The sequence below is a fragment of the Nyctibius grandis genome, chromosome 1, assembly GCF_013368605.1.
Source record: "Nyctibius grandis isolate bNycGra1 chromosome 1, bNycGra1.pri, whole genome shotgun sequence".
NCBI lineage: Eukaryota > Metazoa > Chordata > Aves > Nyctibiiformes > Nyctibiidae > Nyctibius > Nyctibius grandis.
In genome coordinates this window covers 56,644,185-56,670,720 of record NC_090658.1, presented here as the reverse complement: position 1 = coordinate 56,670,720, position 26,536 = coordinate 56,644,185, and the positions used below count along the sequence as shown (strand labels likewise).

The 26,536-nt window shown below is 40.3% G+C and overlaps 1 protein-coding gene across 1 annotated transcript in view; it reads left to right on the top strand.

Annotated features, from left to right (window-relative positions):
* UTRN (utrophin) overlaps positions 1-26,536 on the top strand; it is a 428,940-nt gene that overhangs the window by 138,868 nt on the left and 263,536 nt on the right. The window contains 9 exon segments of the mRNA XM_068406453.1: positions 939-1,109; positions 3,034-3,213; positions 12,704-12,832; positions 12,966-13,136; positions 13,710-13,859; positions 15,925-16,062; positions 16,894-17,046; positions 23,527-23,718; positions 25,581-25,753. Coding sequence (XP_068262554.1) covers positions 939-1,109; positions 3,034-3,213; positions 12,704-12,832; positions 12,966-13,136; positions 13,710-13,859; positions 15,925-16,062; positions 16,894-17,046; positions 23,527-23,718; positions 25,581-25,753 — 1,457 coding nt within the window.

The window sequence follows — 26,536 nt, the reverse complement described above, 5'->3', positions numbered from 1 at the left end:
AAGACAGAATTCCAAGCAGACTCATGCCTGTTCAGTGTTCTGTGAATGAAGCTGTGGATAATTGGCCAGATTACATTGTTGTAATATCTTGAAATGGGCCCTAGGAAATACTTTATTGTTGTAAAGTGAAGAACATCCATAATGATTCTAGTGGAACCTGTACATCTATAACTCAGAAAGCACATGGACAAGAAATTGGGAAAGGATAGAAAGGCAGAGTTATTTGCAGTATAATGTTATGATTTTGTTTGTGTCTGAATTTATTTTTTTTAGATCTTCGAAGAGTGCATTGTTTTGAATAAATACATGCAAATACTAAGCTAAGACAGAAGGCAATTTTTTGAAATGTCAATTGATTCTGACTGCTATGGTTGGATTTATTCTCAAGTCTGAGTTAAGTTTGACCGGACTAATTGTGTAGCCAGTGTGAAATAGAATTGATTATACTGCAGCAAACATCAAATTTCGTATTCATTTTACTGAGACATTTTCAAGGGCAGACTAGATTTTCAGTGAAATTTTTCTTTACAGCTTTTTGCTAGCAGGTCTATTAAAATACAAAAAGGAACTGAATTTTACCTGTGTGAGTGACTGACTGGATTCTATATCCCCTTCATTTTTCAGTTAAAGGATCATAATGAAGTTTACATCAATTTGGTGATTACTAGCTATAAATAAGTTGGTATGCAGGTTTCTTTTTCTCCTCTAAGTGTATCTTAATTTAAAATTATTCTAGTTTTATATATTCTGATTTGTACAGTAAGAGGCAGATGTTTATAAACAATTTTTCTTTTTGAGGTCCTTCCCTAATGCAAGACAGTCTTGAGATGCAAGGATTTTATATATTCGGGTGGATATTTTAGCTGGCTAGTAGTTTAATTTTTGCTGTGTTTTAAAATCTGATTTGGCCTTTTTTTTCCCTTTTTATTTTATTGTAGGTGACAGAAGGAAAACAAGACCTCGAAAGAGCATCCCAGCTGGCACGCAAAATGAGGAAAGAGGCTGCCTCTTTGTCAGAGTGGCTAGCTACCACTGAGGCTGAGCTTGTGCAGAAGTCCACTTCAGAGAGCTTGCTTTCTGATCTGGATTCAGAAATTGCCTGGGCCAAAGTAAGCACACTCTAAATATATGTGGAATAAATTTTTAACATTATGGTAATACTGTGTAGAATTGTCTGTGAATTTAAATCCCTGTAACTTGTTCCTAAATCTCTTACGTCATGAAATTTTAGTAGATTCAGTAGATCATATTCAGTACCTTACTGAGTCTGATCTGTTTCATCTCAGGCATCTTGCTTCAAACTTAAATGGCCAGTGAAATATCAAAGATATTACTACATATTTGGTATTAATAGGTATTTAAGTGACTTACTGTATCTCTAACACAGTTTGTAAGTATAATATTCTTAAATATCAGCAAATATAATTTTGGACTGTGTCAAATATTTTACTAGTAGAACAAACTAAAAATTCATTGACATTTTTAATGAAAAATTGAGTTTGTAACTTTTCATTGAAGCAGCTGTCTTCAAAGTTGTGACTGCAAAACAACAAGCTCCCGTAATTTCTTATTTTCTTTCATCTATAAATTGGAATTTTTCATGGAAGCAGGCAAATGTGTTTTAATTATTCTGAAGCAAAGTATCTATTTTCTCACACTGTAGAAAATAGTGTATATGTATACATTGTATATGTAATAGTTGGAGTTAGCAACAAGTGTCTGTTGATATGGTTCAGCAATACTGGTCTTTCCAGTCATGGTTTTCTGTCACCTTTTACTTTTGGAATAGGTCTGTGTACAATCTTAAAACTTGAAAGCTTACAAAATTAGAAAAACATCTAATTATAACCTATTCTCCCCCATTTCACTCAGGATTAGCAATTATTAGCACTACACTTCTGCTGTAGCAGTATCATGAAAATTCCTTCCCAAAGCAGCTTGTAAATACTTATTGAAGTATACTTACTATACATTTGTACGCAATGCAAGTAGTTCATGAACGCTTACACTGCACAACCAGGAGGACAAGCCCTTTACGTTTCATGCAAAGTTGTCATTCCTATCTTAAGGTTTTCTAGAGGTAATTTTAAAATGTAATAACTTGAGTATTTGTTTCTGTCTCTAAGATAATGAGTTATGATAAAATAATAAATTATTTACTTCACAGATAATAAGATGTTCAAGGAGCTCCAGATACTAGTTGTCATTTAACTGCATTCTTCCACACACTGTACGCTGACATCAAAGAGCGTTCTAAATAGCCAGATGTCATCAATAATAATTGGTGATCTTGTGTGGCAAGAGGTGCTATTTTCCACATGGAAACAATATACTGATATTCATGACATATTACTTAATTTGTATGTCAGTATACATTATTTCACAGAAGGTGGGTTTTTTTTTAACGTATTTAAAATCAGAGATGATTTGGAAAAAATAGTTGAGCTAAAGATACATGTATTTACTTATGTACATTTAGGTAATATAACAATAGGGCTTCTGTAATGTGTAGCAGGTAAATTGAACATATGCAGTAATGAGTGATCGTGGTTCTCAAAAACAAACATTCAGCCTTGAATGTTTTTCATTTTTCTCATTGTTGCCAACTGTAAAAGTACTTTAATAGGAAAAGATACAGAGAAATCCAAAGTGTCTCTTGAAAATTGCGTTCTATGTGGTGCTTGACAGTGCAGAAAAGAACATTTTAAAATTGCAACTATAATGTGATGTGATACATTTGCTTTACCTACATAATGAAAAGAAACTGTGAAGATGTTACAAAACAACAAAACAAAAAGGTCTCAAGCTAAGTTATTCAGGACACTTACATGTGTTGTGCTCTCACTCAATCCTTGCTCTCAAAAAAAGAAGATCATTATCTATAGAGAGTGAGTATAAACAGGTGATTCTACTTGGCTTGATTTTTCTCAAGTGAAGATAATCTATGATACTGCTTGTTTTCTGTGGAGGTAAAATTCTGGCTCCCTTGCCCTTGGGAGCAGTGTGTAGTGTTAATGGCTCCTCTTGTTTCAGAATGTGCTGAGAGAGCTGGAGAGGAGGAAAGCTGATCTGAAGAGCATCACAGAAAGCTGCACTGCACTCCAGGCTCTGGTGGAAGGGAGTGAGACTTCCCTGGAGGAGAAGCTGTGTGTCCTTAATGCTGGCTGGAGCAGAGTTCGGACCTGGACTGAGGACTGGTGTGACACCTTATTGGTAAGTTGTATGTGTGACAAATATTCAAAGTGATTCTCCCTCCACACCCTTGGAGCAGTTGCAGTTTTCACTTATCTCACTTTGTGATGTGAATCTTCCATGGTGCCTCATTGTCACGGTTTAAAGCTGGGCTGGCGATTAAACCTGCGGCAGATGCCCTCTGTTATCCCCCCCCCTCCCCCCAGAGGGAAAGGGAAAGGGAAAAGGGAGAGAGACTTCTGGGTTGGAAAATTAAAACAGTTTTAATAAACTATAATAATGAAAAAAAAGTATAATAATAATAATAGAAATAATCAAATATATACAAATATATATACAAAACCAAGATTGAGCTCCCCTGAAGTCAGCCACGTCACCACCGGCACTGCAGGGCAGGCTCCGGGAAGGCCCAGCCTGGGCCTAGCGACGGTCGAGAGCTGGATTCAGGAACGCACGGATCGGGATCGGGGGCAGCAGGAAAACAGACGGAGTCCTCCCTGGACACCGGCCATAGCAGAAAGAGAGCGAGACCCTCGTGATCCCCCCACTTTATACCGAGAATGACGTGTATGGGATGGAATACCCTCGTTGGTCAATTTTGGGTCACCTGCCCTGTCTGCTCCCCACTGCAGCTGCGACCCCCCTTCGGCTCTTCACTCGTAAGCAATGAGGAATTCAGCAGTGACCTTGGTTTCTCTCAAGAATAAGTACAGCAAGAGCCTTTCTGCACAACATCCCTACCGGTGCCTCAGTGATAACTACAAACTTCGAGCGTTATCAGTCCTGGAAGCAGACACTGTCTGCAAAAACATGCAGTTAGTTAGAGGAGACTTAGCTGAAAGTAAAAATCACTGAAAGGAAAATCGGTCTGGTTTAGGCCAAACCAGGACATTCCACCCCTTATTCCATACCATTCACGTCATACTCAGATCACCACTAACTTTTCATTTTAAAATATATACAGATAACATTAGTTTATGATTCATCTCTATACAAAAAAAAAAGTTCATCAAGTTCATTTAGTTCAGGATTGTGGGTTTCCATCTGGCTAGGAGTCTCCCAGGGTAGGAGAGATGATATGAGCTTTGTCACAGTTCGTGCCCACGGGTTGCAGGTTAAAGATGTCAGTCTCGAGGAGGTTACTGGACGCCACTTGCAGCTAGCTCCGGTCTCATCACCACTGCTTCAACCTGAAAGACACTTATGAACACTGTTACTATTATGCAGCAATTAACATCATGCAGTTCAGAATTAAGTATTCTCACCCAAGATCAGATCACCTTCAGGGACACATCGGACTCCACCATCCTGCAGCATCACCCACCAAGTACATCCAGGTCCTTGAGCAAAAGCAATCCCATGAATGGGTTTACCTTTGCCCGTAGCAGGAAGAACCCAGACAGTTTTTCCCAACAGATTCCTTTCATGCACCACAGGGACTTTATCCCCTTCTATTGTATGTAAAAGGTCTGACTGAGCAGGGCCAGCTCGGTTGATAGATCCTCTGGTGTTAACTAGCCAGGTAGCTTGTGCCAAATGCTTATTCCAGTTTTTAAAGGTTCCACCCCCCATTGCTTTTAGGGTAGTTTTTAACAGCCCATTATACCGTTCAACTTTCCCAGAGGCTGGTGCATGATAGGGGATGTGATATACCCATTCGATGCCATGCTCTTTGGCCCAGTTGTCTATGAGACTGTTTTTGAAATGAGTACCGTTATCCGACTCAATTCTCTCTGGTGTGCCGTGTCGCCACAAGATTTGCTTTTCGAGGCCCAGGATAGTGTTCCGGGCAGTGGCATGGGGCACAGCGTATGTTTCCAGCCATCCGGTGGTCGCCTCCACCATGGTAAGTACATAACGTTTACCCTGGCGGGTCTGAGGGAGTGTGATGTAGTCAATTTGCCAGGCCTCCCCATATTTATATTTCAACCACCTCCCCCCATACCACAAAGGTTTTAACCGTTTGGCTTGCTTAATTGCGGCGCATGTTTCACAATCATGGATAACCTGTGCAATAGAGTCCATGGTTAAGTCCACCCCTCGGTCACGAGCCCATCTGTATGTTGCATCTCTCCCTTGATGACCTGAAGTGTCCTGAGCCCACCGAGCTAAAAATAGTTCACCTTTATGTTCCCAGTCCAAATCTATTTGGAACACTTTAGCAGCCTGATCTGCTTGTTGGTTGTTTCGATGTTCCTCAGTTGCCCGACTTTTAGGTACGTGAGCATCTACATGACGTACCTTCACGACTAGTTTCTCTAGCCGAGCAGCAATATCTTGCCACAGTTCAACAGCCCAAATAGGTTTACCTTTACGCTGCCAGTTGCTTCGCTTCCACTGCTTTAACCACCCCCACAAGGCATTTGCCACCATCCATGAGTCAGTATAAAGATACAGCCTTGGCCACTTTTCTCGTTCAGCAATGTCTAAAGCCAGCTGGATGGCTTTTACCTCTGCAAATTGACTTGATTCCCCTTGTCCTTCTGTGGCTTCTGTGACTCGTCGTATGGGACTCCATACAGCAGCTTTCCACTTCCGATGCTTTCCTACAAGACGGCAGGATCCATCGGTGAACAGGGCATACTGCTTCTCATCCTCTGGTAGTTCATTATATGGTGGGGCTTCTTCAGCACGTGTCACCTCCTTTTCTGGTGGCATTCCGAAGTCTTTGCCTTCTGGCCAGTCCATGATCACTTCTAAGATTCCTGGGCGATTAGGGTTTCCTATTCGAGCCCTCTGTGTAATTAATGCAATCCATTTACTCCATGTAGCATCAGTTGCATGATGAGTAGTAGGAACCTTACCCTTGAACATCCAGCCTAGTACTGGTAATCGGGGTGCCAGGAGAAGCTGTGCTTCAGTACCGATTACCTCTGAGGCAGCTCTAACTCCTTCATATGCTGCCAGTATCTCTTTTTCAGTTGGGGTGTAATTGGCCTCAGAGCCCTTGTATCCTCGACTCCAAAATCCTAGGGGTCGACCTCGAGTCTCCCCTGGCACTTTCTGCCAGAGGCTCCAGGTAGGACCATTGTCCCCAGCTGAGGTGTAGAGCACATTTTTAACATCTTGTCCCATACGGACTGGTCCAAGGGCTACTGCATGCACAATTTCTTGTTTAATCTGTTCAAAAGCCTGTTGTTGTTCAGGGCCCCACTGAAAATCATTTTTCTTTCTGGTCACCTGATAAAGAGGGCGTACAATCTGGCTGTAATCTGGAATATGCATTCTCCAGAAACCCACAACGCCTAAGAAGGCTTGTGTTTCCTTTTTGTTAGTTGGTGGGGACATAGCTGTTATTTTGTTGATCACCTCTATCGGGATCTGGCGACGCCCATCTTGCCATTTAATCCCTAAAAACTGGATCTCCCGGGCAGGCCCCTTGACCTTGCCTCTTTTTATGGCAAAACCAGCTTGCAGAAGAATTTGAATTATTTTCTCCCCTTTGTCAAAAACTTCTGCTGCTGTATCACCCCATACAATGATGTCATCAATATATTGCAAATGTTCTGTAGCTCCACCCTCTTCTAGTGCAGTCTGGATCAGTCCGTGGCAAATAGTAGGACTGTGTTTCCACCCCTGGGGCAGTCGATTCCAGGTGTACTGGATACCTCTCCAGGTAAAAGCAAACTGTGGCCTGCACTTTGGTGCCAAAGGAATAGAGAAAAATGCATTAGCAATGTCTATAGTGGCGTACCACTTGGCTGCCTTTGACTCCAGTTCGTATTGAAGTTCTAGCATGTCTGGCACAGCAGCACTCAGAGGTGGTGTAACTTCATTTAGGCCACGATAGTCCACAGTTAATCTCCATTCTCCATTAGACTTTTGCACTGGCCATATAGGACTATTAAAGGGTGAGCGAGTCTTGCTAATCACTCCTTGATTTTCTAATTGTCTAATCAGTTTATGAATGGGGATCAGGGAGTCTCGATTGGTGCGATATTGTCGTCGGTGCACCGTGGCAGTAGCAATTGGCACCTGTTGTTCTTCAACTTTCAGCAACCCCACAACAGAAGGATCCTCTGAGAGGCCAGGCAAGGTAGACAGCTGTTTAATGTCCTCAGTCTCTACAGCTGCTACACCAAAGGCCCATCTATATCCTTTTGGGTCCTTAAAATACCCTTTCTTAAGGTAGTCTATGCCAAGGATGCACGGAGCATCTGGACCAGTCACAATGGGGTGCTTTTTCCATTCATTTTCAGTTAGGCTCACTTCGGCCTCCAATACAGATAACTCTTGAGATCCCCCTGTTATTCCCGAGATACTGACAGATTCTGTCCCTTTATGATTCGATGGCATGAGGGTGCACTGTGCACCAGTGTCTACCAGGGCTCGATACTTTTGTGGTTCTAATGTGCCAGGCCATCGAATCCACACAGTCCAATAAATCCGGTTATCCCTCTCCTCCTCCTGGCTAGAGGCAGGGCCCCTCTAATTAAAGATTGGATTCGTGCTGCTCACGGGGATTGGACCTTCATTTCCTCTATTCACTCTTGGAAAAAAAGGATTTGAGGCCCATCTACCCTGACTGGGGTCCTGCTCATTGGTAACTGGAGCAGCCATCCTCCTAGAAAAATTCTCTCTGGTATTTCTGTTAGCTTGCAACTCACGTACTCGTGCCTGTAGGGTACTGGTAGGTTGTCCATGCCATCTGTTCATGTCCTCCCCATAATCACGCAGGGTAAACCACAGGATACCTCATGACGTGTTCCGTTTCCTTTGAGCCGGTCCAGTAGGAGGGCGTTGCCTCCTAAAGGCTGCAACGCGCGCCTGTGTAGGTAGAGAGTCAAGTTTATTCTCGATCCTGGACAGTTTGTCTGACAGTTGTTTCAATGAGTCTTTGTTTTCCTTAGTCAGTTTTTCCACAGCCGAGACACGGGCCTGCAGTGGGGAAGAAATACTATCTTCATACTGTCGCATATAGTTAGCCATTTCGCCCACACTAGGTCGTGCCATAGCATCTTCTCCCCAGACTAATATTGACAATGTAGGGGCATGTGTTGGTGGAGCACTCTTCACAACCTTCCGGAACATGGATCGGTTGCATTCCACTTCATCAGGATTTACAGGATCTACAATGTCCTGAGGGTGTTTATAAATGATCTCTTGCACAGCTAGTTCTCTAAGGTAGTTAATACCTTTTTCTATAGTGGTCCATTTGCTTAGGTGGCTCATAACATCATCTTTATAGGGATACCTGCTCTTTACAGCTGACAAGAGTCGCCTCCAGAGACTGATACTGTTCGACCTTCTTGGAAGCATCTTATCAATACCACCATCTCTGGACAGGGATCCCAACTGTCTGGCTTCTCTGCCATCCAATTCTATGCTATCTGCCCCATTATCCCAGCATCGGAGCAACCAGGTAATTATTGGCTCACCGTCATAACGACTAAAATCTTTTCTTATATTTCGCAGTTCTTTCAGGGATAAGGAGTGGTAGGTTATCTCTACTTCCGAGTCCGAGTCCTCCTGTGATTGTTCTGCTTTAGAAGGACCTTTCTTGTCCTTCTTGTGTAATGGGCCTTCTTTAAAAAGACGATCAAGGAAACCCCCCTCTGTGTCAGGCCCTGACTCTGACTGAGAAGGGCCCTCACCTGGGTCCCGTGCTGTCTCTGCCTTAGAAGCCTCTGAGTCATCATCCTTCACTTTACTAGCTGATTTCTTTCGGTGTTTTCTCCTGGTTACAGGGGCAGCATGATACCTCCCGCTGTTGCTGCACTGACATCTAATCACATAGCACACCAGTAATGCATTCAGGACACACGAAAATAACGACATGCCCTGTTCGAATTTTGCAGGAATCAGCTTGGCAAAAAAGGAGCAGATACTATCAAAATCAGTTAAAAGACGCCCGGTGTGCGCAGCTACGGATTCGCGATTAAAGCTGCCCATCATTGTATCATAGAGATAAGAGATCGGAATAATAACTGCCCGGTTTATCATGACATAAATCAGTATCAAAACCCATACCAAAAAGACACATTTCGACCAGCACGCCCTGTTAAACCACATGAAAGCACTAACACACAGCGCATACGGCAAGTAAGGTATCATTACACATAACTCTAAAACAAGCTTTATAAAGAAAAGAGGTAACACAAGGCTCACAAATAACATTATCATCTTAGCTATCTGTTTTAATTTCCAACCCCTCGTAAATCTCAAAGGAAGAAATCTGATACTCTCTTGGCTGAGCTCTCCGGGTCTCCTCCCACGGGAGCTGGGATTCGACTTATCAGAGCAACCTGTCGGAGCTTCTCTCGAGCCCCACGTTGGGCGCCAATAAATCTGTCACGGTTTAAAGCTGGGCTGGCGATTAAACCTGCGGCAGATGCCCTCTGTTATCCCCCCCCCTCCCCCCAGAGGGAAAGGGAAAGGGAAAAGGGAGAGAGACTTCTGGGTTGGAAAATTAAAACAGTTTTAATAAACTATAATAATGAAAAAAAAGTATAATAATAATAATAGAAATAATCAAATATATACAAATATATATACAAAACCAAGATTGAGCTCCCCTGAAGTCAGCCACGTCACCACCGGCACTGCAGGGCAGGCTCCGGGAAGGCCCAGCCTGGGCCTAGCGACGGTCGAGAGCTGGATTCAGGAACGCACGGATCGGGATCGGGGGCAGCAGGAAAACAGACGGAGTCCTCCCTGGACACCGGCCATAGCAGAAAGAGAGCGAGACCCTCGTGATCCCCCCACTTTATACCGAGAATGACGTGTATGGGATGGAATACCCTCGTTGGTCAATTTTGGGTCACCTGCCCTGTCTGCTCCCCACTGCAGCTGCGACCCCCCTTCGGCTCTTCACTCGTAAGCAATGAGGAATTCAGCAGTGACCTTGGTTTCTCTCAAGAATAAGTACAGCAAGAGCCTTTCTGCACAACATCCCTACCGGTGCCTCAGTGATAACTACAAACTTCGAGCATTATCAGTCCTGGAAGCAGACACTGTCTGCAAAAACATGCAGTTAGTTAGAGGAGACTTAGCTGAAAGTAAAAATCACTGAAAGGAAAATCGGTCTGGTTTAGGCCAAACCAGGACACTCATAAACTTAAAGGAATGCAGAATAGATATCGGATTACTCTGTAGATGGGGAGGTGAGTCATGAGGTTATATACAATGAGGAAAGTGGGAAGTTGTTTTGCAAGTGTTTTAGATATGCTGATAGGCATTGGTACCATGTGCCTTGGTAGTAGTGGCTATTGCTCAGGGGGTAGGAGAAGAAAATGTAGAATCTGGATATGAGAGTGATGAAACTATGTAAATAGGCAGACAGTTAACTTGACTGAGTGGGAATAACCTGCTTAGTTGTAGAGAATAAAACCATAGGCTTAACTTTTTTTTCTTTTGCCTTTCTCCTGCCTTTAGTGCTAGGACTCTTTTCTGGGTTCTTACTCTCCCTAGACTTTGTGCTGTAATTCCCCTTTTCTATAGAAAATCCAGCATATGCTTAGTGAACACCTTTCACACATCTGTTAGTTTAATCTCGTTATCTTTCTTTTCTCCCCCCACTTTTATGTGCCATCACATTACATTTTTAATCTTTGGTCCTTATTTACAAATTTATCTCCTTGTACCTCTTCCCTATTAATGTTTTATCACTTTCTGTTTTGCTACACCAATAGTGCTAGCCTTTTGTGTCCACTTGTTATTTATCTCTTAATACAATTCTTGCTACCCTAGGGCATAGAAGTAACTTTCTAAACTATCCTGAAAGGGGGTATCTACCATCGCACATAGACTGAGTGGGTTATGGGGCATACAAGCATTCATAAAACTGCTAGTAGGTTTACTCATTAACTGGTAGTAGCCAATTCTGCCAGACTAAAATGAAGTGACAAAACCCACCAGGTTACGGAAGTGTTTTGTATCATAACAGGTTAATTAGTGCCCAGAAGTTGGAACCTAATTTTTTGTGTAACTTTCTATAACCTCATGAATTTATTAATGTAAGTAGAAAACAAAAGGAACGAGCCCAAAAGGTTTGGTTTCCATGAGGCTGCTCTGTGTGCTGCTCTTCATTCAGCCTGAACGAAACCTCTGTGCCAGCTCTGGCATGAGCAGAGCGTTTTTCTGTCGATAGATTTCCTTGAGGCCCAAGTGATGGCTGTTTAATGGACAATTGATAACTTCCTAGTGGTGTTCAGCAAAGCGCTTGGGACCCTCTTTCAGCCTGTTGCTCTTTTGGACAGCCCATAACTGCAAGTGTTTAGGAATATGCCAACTCTGAGTTGAGGCCAACAGTGTCTTTTTGGCTGAGTAAATGGAAGACTCGGTGTATTATACAGCCTCAAGCTGCAAGTTTTGCTAAATGGGCATGAAACAGTCTGCATTTGATGCTAGGATTAGACTGATGTTTTCAGATAGTTAAGGTATTTCTGTGTTGTTCAACTAGTTATGACAGTCCACATTCAGAAGCCCCTGATATGGGCTGAAATTGTGGAAACTTTGGTGAATACCTAGATGGTAAGCCCTGTGCATCCTGTCCAGTGCCTGTTGCAGGTGATACTGTTTGTTTCATAATCCAGTGATGTCCATGGTAGGAATAGTCAGGTAGCTTACCCTTATTTGTAAATGCTCTGAGGATGATCCACAACTAAAACCCTTCTAAATTATGTTCGTGTCTGGTGATGAGTATTGTCCTTGTGCTGAGTTTGTTAGGTTAAATTGTTCTTTTGCTAGGTGAAGATATAAGTTTCTTGATGTTGATATAGAGAGCTTTCATAGGCCTTCTCTCTCCTTCCTCCCTTCCCTTTGTTATGTTAGTCTAAAAGATCAAAACTTAGCTACATTTTTCTTGGGTAAGAAGCTCCGTGCTTAAGCAGGATGATGCTTCTTTGAATCTGATAACTTTGCTTTGTCACACAGAGTAATGTGTTGTTTCTGTCTGTGGCATTTAATGTTACAATTTCTGACTATGTATGAAAGCAGACTTAATTAACATGTCTACAGTGTGGTGTCTTTTCTTAAGAGGAAGAAATATTTTAATGTAACCAGTAACATATCAAAACTTGACTATTACGATTTGTAGGTTTTGGTGTAATCTCCTTTCAATTAAAAAACCCAGCAGCAACAGCACATAATGCATACTGTTGTATCTGCTAGTGATAATTGAAAAAATTGTGGGTTTTTTGGTAGACTATGATGTTGTGGTCTGGCTGTAATGCTGTGATATACTGTCTGTCTGTCTTTAGTTGGACAAACCACCTCAGCTATTTCTGTTTCCCTTTCTATGAATTAGGAACAATATTGAAGGGTCTAGACTGAAGATAGAATTCTTGTAAATACTTATTGAAGGTGAAAGGTACAATCTAATTTTCGGTGTTCCTTTCCAAGGTATATCCATAAGACTTTATTCCATTGATCTCCTTTTTACTCATCATGGTGGTTTTGGCAGGGTTGGTGTGTGTTTTTTTGTTTGTGTTTTTTTTTTGTGTGGGTGTCTTTGTTTTTTGTGGATTTTTTTAGTTTCTCACATTGATAACTTTTTTTGATCTTTTTCCAGAATCATCAGAGCCAGCTGGAAATTTTTGATGAAAATGTTGCTCACATAAGTACTTGGTTGTATCAGGCTGAAGCCTTGCTGGACGAGATCGAGAAAAAGTCAGCAAGCAAAAAGGAGGAAACTGTGAAGGTAGGAAATGTTGCTGTCAAATTACCACTTCTGGATTCTAAATGAAGTCAAGTCAGGTTTGCTGCCTGGATTTTTTTTTTATATATTTTTTCCTTTCCTAGGGTAACCATTTGCATTTTCTTTCACTTCATAGCGCTTAACATCTGAATTAGATGATGTTAGTCTTCGAGTGGATAATGTGCGTGACCAGGCTATCATCCTAATGAATGGTCGGGGGGTGTCATGCCGTGAACTTGTTGAACCCAAACTGGCAGAACTGAACCGTAACTTTGAGAAGGTCTCTCAGCACATCAAAAGTGCCAAGGTGAGGATGAGGGAGCCCCAAAACACGCTTGAGGAGGTATATGCCAAAATGGCAAATAGCTTTAGGGAATAGATCTTTGTGTTAGAACAGCACTTCTCTGCTTTTGATTCTCTTTTAAGTGTAGATATTCATATGTGAAAAATGGACAGACTGATTTTAGACCAACTGCTTTATTTTGCCTGAGTAGCAGGTGATGACTTGAGTTGCAAGGGAAAATTTACAAAAAACTGTGTGTTATAAAGATTCAGAAAAATGTATATATTGCAGTATATATTTATATGAACTACAGAACAACAATATAAGCTAATGTGACTGGAAGTTTTTTGTTTTGAGACCAAAATGCTCAGATGGAAGTTTGAAGGTAGAAGCTTGGTAATACCTATCAGCATTGTGTCCAACCTAACTCTCAGTGTTAGATCAAGCAACTCTTGCAATTTTTTTTTTAATGCTGATATCTGATGGTCCTGCAAACTGGTATGCCTGTTCATGGAGAATTGGTTTAAATCATTTAACTGTGTGTGACAGCTCAGACTAAACGTTCAGTTTGAACAAAGTTTTATTGTGCTTTTGCAGATGCTTGTTGGACAAGAACGACTTCCTGTCATGTCAGAGCCCCGTGATGTCAGAGTGGCTTTTCCAGACCTGGAAAAATTTGAGAGTGACATACAGAATATGTTAAAAGCTGTGGAAAAGCATCTGGAGTTGGGTGGGGAAGATGAAAAGGTTTGTGAACAATGAAATAATTAAATAACTGACTAACTACCTTTCTGTTTTGTCCATGTGTTACATTCCTCCTGACTTTGAGGGAGAATTCTTCTGAGAAAATCTTTTTAAGACAGGAGTAGAAAATGAAGGGCATTACTAGGCCATTGGAAACACTTCAAAATTTTTCCATACTTTTCCTATAGCTGCTGTCTCTTAGCTGGTGCATTGAGAGTAACTAGTCATACATCAGTCTGTATTTTCATCATGGTTTTATATCATTCAGGTAGTGAACTTTGATTTTCATGTACAGAATCACAGAATCACAGAATGTTAGGGATTGGAAGGGACCTCGAAAGGTCATCTAGTCCAATCCCCCTGCTGGGGCAGGATTGCCTAGACCATATCACACAGGAACGCGTCCAGGCGGGTTTTGAATGTCTCCAGAGAAGGAGACTCCACAACCTCTCTGGGCAGCCCGTTCCAGTGTTCGGTCACCCTCACCGTAAAGAAGTTTTTCCTCAAATTTAAGTGGAACCTCCTGTGTTCCAGCTTGCACCCATTGCCCCTTGTCCTGTCAAGGGATGTCACTGAGAAGAGCCTGGCTCCATCCTCTTGACACTAGCCCTTTACATATTTAGAAACATTAATGAGGTCACCCCTCAGTCTCCTCTTCTCCAAGCTAAAGAGACCCAGCTCCCTCAGCCTCTCCTCATAAGGGAGATGTTCCACTCCCTTAATCATCTTCGTGGCTCTGCGCTGGACTCTCTCTAGCAGTTCCCTGTCCTTCTTGAACTGAGGGGCCCAGAACTGGACACAATATTCCAGATGCGGCCTCAGCAGGGCAGAGTAGAGGGGGAGGAGAACCTCTCTCGACCTGCTGACCACACCCCTTCTAATACACCCCAGGATGCCATTGGCCTTCTTGGCCACAAGGGCACACTGCTGGCTCATGGTCATCCTGTTGTCCACTAGGACCCCCAGGTCCCTTTCCCCTACGCTGCTCTCCAACAGGTCTGCCCCCAACTTGTACTGGTACATGGGGTTGTTCTTACCCAGATACAGGACTCTACACTTGCCCTTGTTATATTTCATTTATCTTCTCTCTTCTACTCGAAGTAGCTGTTTAGAAGGAATCCTTCCTGTAAAAGTAATAGGGTACAAAACTTTTTTTTTCTTTCTTCATAACCAACTGTTTGAACTTATGTTGAAATGATTACTTAATGCAGCTGAGACTCTTACTAGTATTTGTCAGTTTTGGGCCTCTAACCTATTGCATCGGGTAGATTTTTTTTTTCACTTTAAATTTAAACTGATATGGTATATTGAGTCACAGTGCATATGTCGGGTCAGTGAATATTTGTGAGATGAGGTACAAATAAGAGTGTTGTAATACGGCTCATAGCAAGTCCAAACAAGAACTTAGAAAAAAATTTGTCTTTTTCTAGATTCTTATCTAGGATCTGCTATTCACCTGTATAAAACTGTCATACTTTTGTTTGCATCTTCTCCACAATAGCCTTGTTGGTAACAAAATTGGTTGAAGTCCTGCTGGATCACCCTATCTGCCTTCCTTTTAAGCACATGAAATATTATAAACTGAGCTGGAAAGCTGAATATAAGTCTATGGAAAATGGCATGTATACTACAGAAAACAGTTTTTAAAAGGCCTTTATGGAAGGACATATTGTTATAGAACATATGCTTCCCTTTGTGCTGTTTTTATATATATTATGTTTTCATTTGCTTGGTCTTCTGCTCTGAGCTTGCTTATTATTGTCAAGGAATGTTTAGGATAGAAACGGAGCTGAAGTTATAGCATCCTCTTGCTGTGGCTACCTACTGCTGGCTCATTGAGTGAGCTTCCTGCCAGGGCATCTCTTTATGAAGTTTATGGAATGACCAAGTTGGATTGTAGGATTTGGTAACTGTGGAGGAGAATCTGTGCTTGAATTTGTTTGGCTCTGGTTTGGATAATAAAACAACAGTTTGGTACCATTACTATTAATATCTGAGTAGGTAATATATTAATTTTGGAAACCATAGCTGAGCTTTCTGTAGATAATATAGACTTGTGTAATTTTAGCTGGATCAAGAAAGAGCTCAGATTGAAGAAGTTTTACAGAGAGGAGGGCAATTGTTGCAGCAGCCTATGGAGGACCATAAGAGAGAGAAGATCCACATACAGCTGTTGCTTCTGCAGAAAAAGTACAACAGTGTGCAGGTATGATTAGGATAGTTACTACAGTTAAAGCTCATTTATGCAGTCTTCCCTTTGGTATTCCACTTACAACCTGGTTATGATTTTTTTTAGTGTATAAGATTCGCTGGGGAAGAGTTAAACTTGCATACACACAGTCTGACTTTGAATCTTTGCAATTCCAAAATACGAATTTTGTCATTCCCAAGTTTTGGGGGAGTGGTTTTGATTTTTAAAGTCCTTTTCACAGCTTCACAGAGGGTCACCCTATATATATTAACACAGATGGGTACAGACAGTTGGGCATTTGCTTCACTTGTCTTTGCTGGACTTCAGCAGAGCTTTGTCTCCACCACTGAACTGTGTGAAGAGTAACTATAGACACATGTACTCAAACATATTCATTGCATTCTCAGCTGAAGAGGCTTGTGTGAATATGAGTCTGCTCCTGAATTCCTCTTGCTTCCTATAAGAGGGTATTTTCAGCAATTGCAGACTACAGAATGTTGTGGTGCTTTCATACACGTGCCATATTAAAAATATTTTTGTGTAGACCAAAGGGGATCTGTGTTTCTATACTCCTTTTAGCTTACCTGTTTGAATCGTCTTAGAGCTGGTAAGGTGAGGTGTAGCTCAAATGCAGGTTAAGACCCTCAGGCTCGCTTTGATTACATGTCTATGCAGATAAATAGAATATAGCTATTTAAAAAAAATAAATGGCCACTATTGCATATTTTGGAATTTGCTTCTTCAAATGAATCCCTCAAGTATTTTTGTTTTTCAAATAAATAAGACCTATCCTGTTCATTACTTCCCTCTTCTTATACCATGTTTTCCTACTACACTGGATTGTAGGAGTGCAGGTCATTTCAAAGGAGGCAGGTGGTGGAACTTTCTCCAGTGTTTTCCCAGTATAAGAAGGAACATGACAGTCTAATGAAGTGGCTGGATGAGGCTGAGCATGGTCTGTCAGGGCTGCAAGGTGTGAAAGATGAACAAAAACTACAGGTAAATGAGAATTCTTTTTTCTTAGAGCAAACAGAGTGAAGGCTATGTATGAGCTTTAGAAATTCATATATTAGGATTTTATGGCTGTTCTTTTGACACCTTCTTGGAAAGAAGTATTTTCAAAATTACAGCATTCATTTTTCTTTAGGAAATTATCTGCATATATTAGTTTGGGGTTTCTACATAGTCATCATAGGTCCAAAATATCCCAGCCATCAGGCCCAAGTCTTAAAGCGTGATCTAGGCAGTGTGGTTGAATCAGGACAGTTTCTCTTGCCAGTCTTGCTCATGGGGCTTATGCTTAGCTCTTTTTGATACCCTGGCTCAAAAAGCCTGATTCAATGTCTGGTTGGTGCAGGTATGATAAAAGCCTTGTTTGAGGCTTAAACTCAGTGCTTCTGCATCCTGTGGTTGGGATATTGTAACTACTCTGATACTGCTTTTCACTGCCTCAAGTGCTTAGGGAGTGATAACTACCCTCATATGATTGATATTACTGTACACAATGAAGATTAATAAAAATGACAAAGGTTGAAGTATTTCTGATGAGAGGAGTTGTGTGATAATGTGTGTGCAGGTCTTGACAAACAATTTCACAACTGATTTAATAGGATGTCTGATAAAATTTACTGCCCAGAAAGCTGTATGTCATAATGGTTGAGGGTACAGTTACTTTCAGTGTGTTTTTTTTTTTTGTTTTGCTGTGGTTTGGTGTGGGTTGTTTTATTGTTGTTTTGTTTTTTTTTTAATTTTATTTCTTTTCATCCTTCAAAACACTTTGGCCGCACGGTAATTACATTAATATTTTAGGCAATAACAGTGAGGAACCTTGTGAAGCAGTAAGTAATTTATTGGACAAGCTTGGGGGCTAGGCAATCTGTTGAGTACTTCTCAGTTTCTGCATATGAAGCTTCATAATTAAAACCAATCAATCTCTCTTTGACTGCTCAGTAACTTTGTAACCCAGCACCAATTAACTTGGAGGCAGGGGTAAAATGCTCTGCTTCCCTGTGAGACTCATGCCACAAAATCATAATGTGGTGCTCTTCATTCACAGCTGTAGTGGCTTCAGCTGCCTATGATGCTGTAGACCTATGGCAGATGGTTTGCTCTCCTTGGTCATGCTGGCTATTCAGTACCAGCTATGAAAGGAAACCTTTTAAATCTGCTTCCCTTTAGAGAGACTTTTTCAAATTATAAGCCTCCCATGCAGAGCTGGGCAGCAAAAATACCCGCAGGGTCTGTTTAACTGTCCAACATCTGACCGCTCTGTTGGGTCCCCAGTGGTCACTCCTGGTGTACTGTGGTACTTGCACATGAGCTTCTTGGGACCTGACTGATGCCAGGGAATTCGTTTAAAGGAAATAGGGATCCATACACATTTAAAGTAAAACAACATGGTTCAGTTTTTCTGCTTGACCATCAGCTGCTTTGAGTGAATCAATTACCAGATTGAAAAGGGAAAAATGTGCACCTGGATGGTTCTTTGCTAATGGGAGCAGTCCAGTTGTGCCACAGACTGGTCTTCCTTGTTACTGTTGGTCTCACTGCAGGTTGACTGACCTTCTCTAAGGAACATCCTTTGTCTCCTATAAAGCCCTTTTCTTTAGGGATATACTGCAGCTAATCTTGGGCACTGGTGGATCCATTCCAGGATTACTGCATCTTGGTATCTCATTCTGAATGCAAGAATATTATGTAAATACGGATTACCACAGCAATTACAATAGACTATTGATGGAGAAATGTTATCTTTGCTCAGAATTAGTTAAGTTGTGTAAAACAAAAAAGAAAAAAAAATCCTTATACTTTCAGATGTAGTTTCTAGTCTGGCTGAGTCAGGCTGTCAGAAAGGGACCTCAGCAGCTTTCGTTACTGCTGTGAAACTCAGAAACTGCTGTTTTTGCTTCATGTGCCTGGGCCTCTAGCTTTCTGATACTGGAGTGGTAAACCAGCCTGTTTCAGGTGACTTTATTTTACTTTCATTGCTTGTTCTTTCACCTGCTTTACTAATTGATCTTGGACACCAAAAATGGTATGGAACCGTACCATTTCTGAAGGGAGAAAGTGTTCCCAAGTATCATCATTAGTTTAGATGGACACAGTTGCTCCAGAATTTTCTTCGAGCCACCAGACTTGACTTACCCTCAGCACCAGGGGGGACCCTAATGCTACAGTTCTGCAACAGAAACTGCCTGTCCTCAATTTTGGCCATCTATTCTGTGCTTGAACACCCTCCCTCCCCATTCTTTAGTCAGTAGGGGTATCTGATGAGGGTGAGGAAAGGGAAACCCTGGGTGTATCCATACTGCTCCCAGACCACCAAATAGCAAATTGCAGTGCTTTTTGCTCAGCTCAGAACTGAGAAGCAGTAAATGAATTCTTGACCCACTGGTGCGCAGCTGGCCCAACTCCTCACCTTGATGTAAGGAAGGTGCAGTGAGCAGAGGAAGAGAAACTAGTGTTTGAAATGGATCAACAGGGAGGGAAAGAAAGATTTCAGCTGCCAAGCTGGGGAGTAGACTGCAATTAAGGTTTTATGTAATACATTATTTACATTTTTGTAAAGGAGAGTAGAGGAGAGGAGTTATTTATGGTGCTTGAAGGTAATATATATCTATATATTGATTTGCTGGAAGTAGCTGGATCATAAATAGTCCTCATCATGTATACTTCTAGGGATTATGGAGTTAAGTGTCTCTGAAATATTGGTAACCTTTCTGCATAGCAGCTACTTCTGAATAACCCTTGTTTTGCCACAAATCTGTTAGCTAGAAAAGCCTGCTTTGGAAGTCTGTATCTCCTTGAGTTCCTTCTTTTCTAATCTCACTTTAGTATTTATTTCAATTGCTCTATTCTGACTTGGCTCGGACTGAGAAAAGGAAAAATTAAACCTTAAATTGCAGAGGTAATTAGTTGACTAAAGTTCCCGAGAGGTTTTCCAGGTTTTAGAAAACTGTTTTGAAGTTAAAATGATAATTTTGCAGATGGTAAGTGAATTTGCTGTTTCAGTCCCAGTGCAGCTTTTCCGATAAACTGAAACACAGACATCATCTTGAAGGCTCTTGAAGCATTATTCCTGTAATAAAGAAAACATGTTTGTTTGCCTATTGTGCTTTTTATAGGGAAGGTTCTGAGTTACTTAAATATGAACCATTAGCTACATTGCCCACAAATATGTTCTTACTGAGTGTATTTTAATTAACCCAGAAGAACAAATAAAATGGACATGAGGTTTTAGTTTTAGAAAACTGGCTATGAAATATCTCAAGTGTGAGAGAGAAGGGGCAAGGAATGGTTAAAAAGTGAGCATTTCTAATCAAAAGGGTAATTATTTGCAAAGGTGATAAGTAATGTGTGGTGATCTGAGATTAGAATGAGTAAACAGTTTTGGTTAAAATGTTTATGTAGTTAAACATGCAAGGTAAATTATTTAATTTTATGTCAATTTCTTGGGCAGTATTTTGCAAAATGCACTTGGAAGCAAGTCAGAGTATCTCCTTGAGTTGAATCTTTGGTAGATTTTGTTTCAAAATATACTTAAATGTAAAAGGGAAAAGGGAAAGAAAATCTGGAACTAAATTCTGAATTGCAGGTCAAAGTAGATGCTAAGTATAGGAGGAAACAAATTTTTATTTGACCACTGAATGAAAATTATTTTTAGTAGCTCTCATTGGGAGGCCTTATTTATAGAAAGTACACTAGTAACTGAGTATTGCCCTTTTTTCCCCAGTCCTACATTTTTCCTAGTATTTAGAGAGAGAGCAAATTTAATAAACATGCTTTGTTACCACTGAAATTAAAGTAGAAAAGGGCTATTAAGTCATCCAGCCAGATCTCCTCCTAAATGACATTTGATTAACTTTATTTGTGGGTACTTAAGAAAAGAGTTTGCCTGTTTTTTTTTTGTTTTTTTGTTTTTTTTTTAATTTAAAAAAAAAAAGCTGAAACCCTACAAACCAGCTTTTGTGACACTTAGGTATTTTGGTTTGTGTGAGACTGTTATGTCAAACTTCTGCTCTTCCATTTTTTTAGTACTTTATGCTGCATTTTAGAAGCTTCCAGTCTGCAATACAAGGTAGAGAACAGCTGAACAATTAAAACTCAGCTGTAGTAAAGCACTAACACTTGCATATGTTCACCTTTAAGAAGGAGGGTTATGAAAGGAGGAAACATCGTCTTGGTGATGGGAGGCAGCTGGAGGAGATTAGTAATGAGGTGTGCTCTGCAGGAACAGCACTAGTGGGAATTCATGGCAGTGCAGAAGAGCAGCAAGATGGCCCCGGATGTTGCTATTAGGGAAGCAGAAAGTTTCAGTATATGTCAGTGTTAGCAACAAGTGGAAAACAAGTTTGCTGCATGCCAACAGATGCTGTTTTAAATCGTGTGCAAGTTTTTTTTAATGAGAGATAAAGCAATGTGTCTGAAGTAGAAATACAATGAAGTCCAGTGACCTATTCATCTGGGTGAAATCCAGATTCTGGACTCTTGCCTGTGTGAGAACGGGACTTGTGGGATGATGGAGAGTTAGAGAAAACAGCTTGTGAAGATGTAGGGGGCTGTGCTGCAGCAGTCATCCTGGTGTTTGTTCAAACCCAGGCTTATTCCACATTGCTGGAGAAAAGATACTTTGAGTTACACAAGCTTTGTCTGATTTCTTTGGAGCTGGGGCCTCTCCTTCCACAGGAAAACATACTACTGTCAAAGCCTTGGGCTTTTGCTCCAAATTTCAGTGATGGAAGCTGAAAAAAACATATACAGTGCCTCAAGAAAATGTGTTTGGAGCATCAGGGACCAAGACACTGAATTTGTAACTGAAGCATATAGAGTAGTTTATGGTTTTTACTGCCGTACTTGCTTGCTGTACTGTTACTGAATCAAAAGCAATGCTGAGTATTTTACGATGCTTGTCTGTAATACTTGTTTTCAGTAGACTCAGTTTATGCTTATGTGCCTGTACATCCTATTTCTTTGGTGTGCAATGAATGACTGAAAGTATATCATGTTTGGTGTAAAGGTCTTGTGGAAGTACAACTGTGTCCCCAGTTTCAATACAAGGACGACAATCTACTTTAAAAAAAAAAAACAACAAAACAAAACCCAAAAAAACCCCACCAAAACAAACAAAAAAACCCCAAACCAACACAAAACAAATAAAATCCTCAGGAACATTCAGTGCATGAGAAGAAATCCTGAATGGTGAATACGTGAACATACCTTTTCTGCTGCAGTCCTTTTTTTTTTTTTGAACCACACATGCTGCATATGTTACGTTCCAGTTAATTTGAGTACCATATTTGAAATGCTCAGAAACATGTGGAGGAGGAAGATACAGGCAGGTGTTTGCAAACAACTTTGTTAGTGGGGCCTAATATTTTACTGATTGTCAGCTGTGCTTGCAATTTGCATGTGTGCACCAAGCCCAGACTAATTGCAAAGTAAAATCAACTGGCTCAAATTGCTGTGAACATACATTTATTCTTCATGCTCTTAAGCATATTCTTAGCTGTTAGTAAATCATACAGTTGAGTGCCTCTGTCTCTGTCTTGCTTGATTCAAATTCACCGAGTACAGGATAATGGCTTAGAAGTTGTTTGAATTCTTCACTATTTAGAGGTGGGTTTACTTTTTCATTGCTGATTTTAAAGAACTGGTCTGTTTTCAGAGATGGTAATAGAATCCTGTTGGACAAGAAACCTTTTCAGCAAAAAACTGCTTTCAGTCTTTGGAGTATCTGCTTCACCTGCCCCTGCTACCTTTGCCAGACATGGCAGAGTATAGCTTCTTGCAGATGGCTTCCTAATGCTTCAGAGCCAGGCCATCATTTATGATCCAAGAAAAAGCTGCATTGAATTACTGTTCTTGCTTTCTTATTTGCTAACATGGTACTTGGCTTGATAGCCTGATCTTACAGCCAGAGCAGATAACAATTGCCAAGCTCTTGAGGAGTTAGTGTCTCTCATTGCTGCAAAAAACATATTGTGGTACTGGTGGAGCACTAATCTATTTAAAAAATGGTTGGAAAATGTGGGTGGGGATGCTTATTGAAAAGAATGTGGAGAAGTAAGAAGTCTGCTCCGGTAAACTGGTAACTTCTGGAGTCCTTGCTGATGAAGGAAGCAGATAGTGGGTTGTAATCACAACTAGATACAGGCTGGATCAAGAAGTGTAATTTCTGGAAATGGTAAGGATCAAGGTAAGAGAAACAGGAGTGCCCTTCCCACTTGCCAGAGTTTTAAGAAAGAATAATACAAGGTCATTGAGAAGCATGATATCTACTGTTTTCTAACTTTTTAAATAAATACAGAAACAGTTCTCTGCAGGACTTGCAGCTTTCTGAATTTATATAATTTTGCTAGAAAGGCCTTTGTTTTGTCTTTTAATTAAGAAAAGTACTTATTCTGAATACAGTCTACTGATTTAGGATTTTTTCATAAAATTGCTTGTTCTCTGAAATATAAAATGAACTTTTGTTTTCAGGCAATCCCTGTACAGCAGAGGTTAAAAGGGCACTTTGCCGTAGGGGTTAGGACCTTGCCTTTTTCGGCTGAATACTTGGTTGAGATCAACAAAGTCTTGCTGGCCATGGCTGATGTTGAACTGCTGCTGAATGCACCAGAGCTAAATACTGGCATCTATGAGGATTTTTCAACTCAGGAAGATGCACTGAAGGTACTGCATGCCTAAGCTTTATATTCAGAGGGAAGAATGGGAGAAGGAAATAGCAGAAGAAAAAGACCACCTTAGTGACTGTATTTGTATTTTGGCTCAGTATATACTGGATCAATATGCACTGAAAATTAAATGATGAGAGTTTTGTGGCTAACTTTTATGCAGAATCTGGATACAAAGTGGAGCAGCATGGAAGCTGGGCAGGAGGTTGGGGGAGGAGAGTTTCACTTCTTTTGTTTGAGAAACTGTTGGGTTTTTCATCATGTAATCTACATAATATATAGAGAAATGCTAAAGCCAATCTCCTTATGTTCGTGCTTGGTCTCCTTAATACAGCTGCTGTTCTCTGTGTCATGTGAAAAAAATTGCTCACATGGGAAGAGGGAGAAAGGGAGATTCTTGACTTTTGTATGAAGCTATATATGAGGCCACAAGACCTGTTCTGATTAGCAAAGTATCAATATGTGCTCAATTTTAAGCTCCCACTTCTCATTGCCAGCCAGTGGATTTACCTGTGTGATTAATGATGAGGAAGTAGTTAAGGATTTGCCCTTCTTCAAAAGGGGATGAAGAAAGTATGTTTGAAAATATTGAATCTTGCTGTCAAATGTGAGTTAAGTATGTAGAAGTCTGAGTCCTGGTTAATTTTGAGTATGCAAAGAAGCACAATACGGAGAATCCCACAGAAAACATCCATTGGAGTTGGGAATTGTGCACGGTGTGGTGCAGTGTAAATGTACCTCTGTGGGCTGGGAAGTAGAGTGGTGTCCATGTGTCCTTATATTTGAGGTAGTCAGGCTTTGCCTCTCCCTAGATCTGGATCAGCTGTTTCTGCAGCTGTTACACAGATCCTTTAAAAGCTTTTTCAGAATTTCAGTCCACTTTTCCAACCTGCTTTTCTTTATACTGTCTACATGCTTTCATTTTCATATTTGTTTTTTTGGCATAGTTTTCAAAAGCAAATAGGGGAATGACGCCAACCTTTGACAAAGTGGGTGACTCTTCTGTTTTGTTGATGAGATTCGCTTGTCCTTGTTTACTCTGCTTCTGTGCTCCCTTAAGTACAATTAGGAGTGTTTATGTTAAGATGAGTTTAAAATACATCATTTTGGTGCAGGTCGCATCTGATTTTGAAATTTTGGTATATTCTAAGGCTGTTTTCAGAAGAGGCAAATAGCAGAGCATATAATTTTTAGAAGTGTTACTGTTTTAAATTCAGAGAGATAAGTAAATTCCACCTTTTGCATGGACTGTTTGTCCTCTGAATACTAAGGCAGTCTTACAACAGCATCTGGTTTAAAGGTATTTTCACATTATAGTTCAATGATATTTGAGGTAGATTGCTTTAACTTTGTCATTTAAATGTAAAACTTTTATGTAACTTGTGCTTTTGCAGTTCTGTGCATATGGGAGGTTATGTTAATGGGTTATGTTAATGGGTTTATTATGGTTAAGCATAATAAAGTCACATTTGTGGCTCATTTTTTACATGAGGAAGGAATATGTACAGTGTCTTCATGACACGGGGACAGACCTGCTTAATAATGAAGATACTGCTGTTTTGAGAAGTATGATATGCCCCTTTACCTCAGGAACAGAATGGATATATAAATATTTAATCCTCTTCATAAAAAACTGAGAAAGACACATGCTTAACAAGGTGTGATAGACTATTCAGTTGCTAAAACTGATTTAATCTGCTTAAATTAAACTGCTTATGGTCATGGTCTTATTGTAGATACTGAATTTTTGGAACAGCATTTTGAAGAGATTACTTTTTGGTGGTTTTGTGTTGTTTTTTTTTTTTAATTCCTGCTGTTGTTGACTTTACTAATGGCTTGTCATCATTACTGTGCTTGCAGAACATAAAAGATATTTTGGATAAACTTGGGGATCAAATTGCGGTCATACACGAGAAGCAGCCTGATGTTATATTAGAAGCATCCGGACCTGAGGCGATACAAATAGGAGATGCACTAACCCAGCTGAATGCAGAATGGGATAGAATAAATAGAATGTACAATGATCGTAAGTGGTACGTCAAGAATGTTTGGTTTCTGTGACCACGTGGTAAATATTTATGTACTTGAATTAAAGTGTTTTACAAATGTACCCTAATGATGAAGATAAAGAGTTTGGGAGTAATCAGCTTTAATATGTTAGTATTACACAATTGGCAGAATTATTGAATGTTGAAACAGTCAACATGCAAATTGTAGTTTGAGTGCTTTTATGAAGCTAATTGTTTTTACTTTATAAAATAGAATATTTTGCTTATAAAACATAGACTTTTTGTTTTGTAAAGGTATCACAAAGCAAAGTTCTAGAAGAAAAATGTTGAGTAGGACATCTTTTAACAAAGAATTCAAGGCTGCTTTTGAAGGAGGGGAAGGAGTTTGAAAGGATGGGGTCTTTAAAATACAGCACGTATGATATTTACTGATAATCTTTGTTGTAAATAATTGAAGGTGAGAGAACAAGAGAATATTGAAATCAGTGCTTAAGAAAAATGTATTTCCTGTTTCCTTTCCACAAAGATCAAATAGCTGTAATTTCACTTACGCTGAAAAAGTTGGGGGGGGGGGGAGGAGAGAGAGTTAAACTAAGCTGTGATTTCTCCCCACCCCTTACAGAAGATACTCTAAACAGAAAATGCATTATTATCTGAAATATCTTTAAATGTTTAAAAACAAACTAAGTACCACTTAATCAAACTTGGAAAAGTGTATCAGGCATTTTAAGTTGGAATTGGTGGAAGTATGAAAATATTGTTCAGGAAGTTACCACTAAGCTGAAGGTACTCACACTGCAAACACCA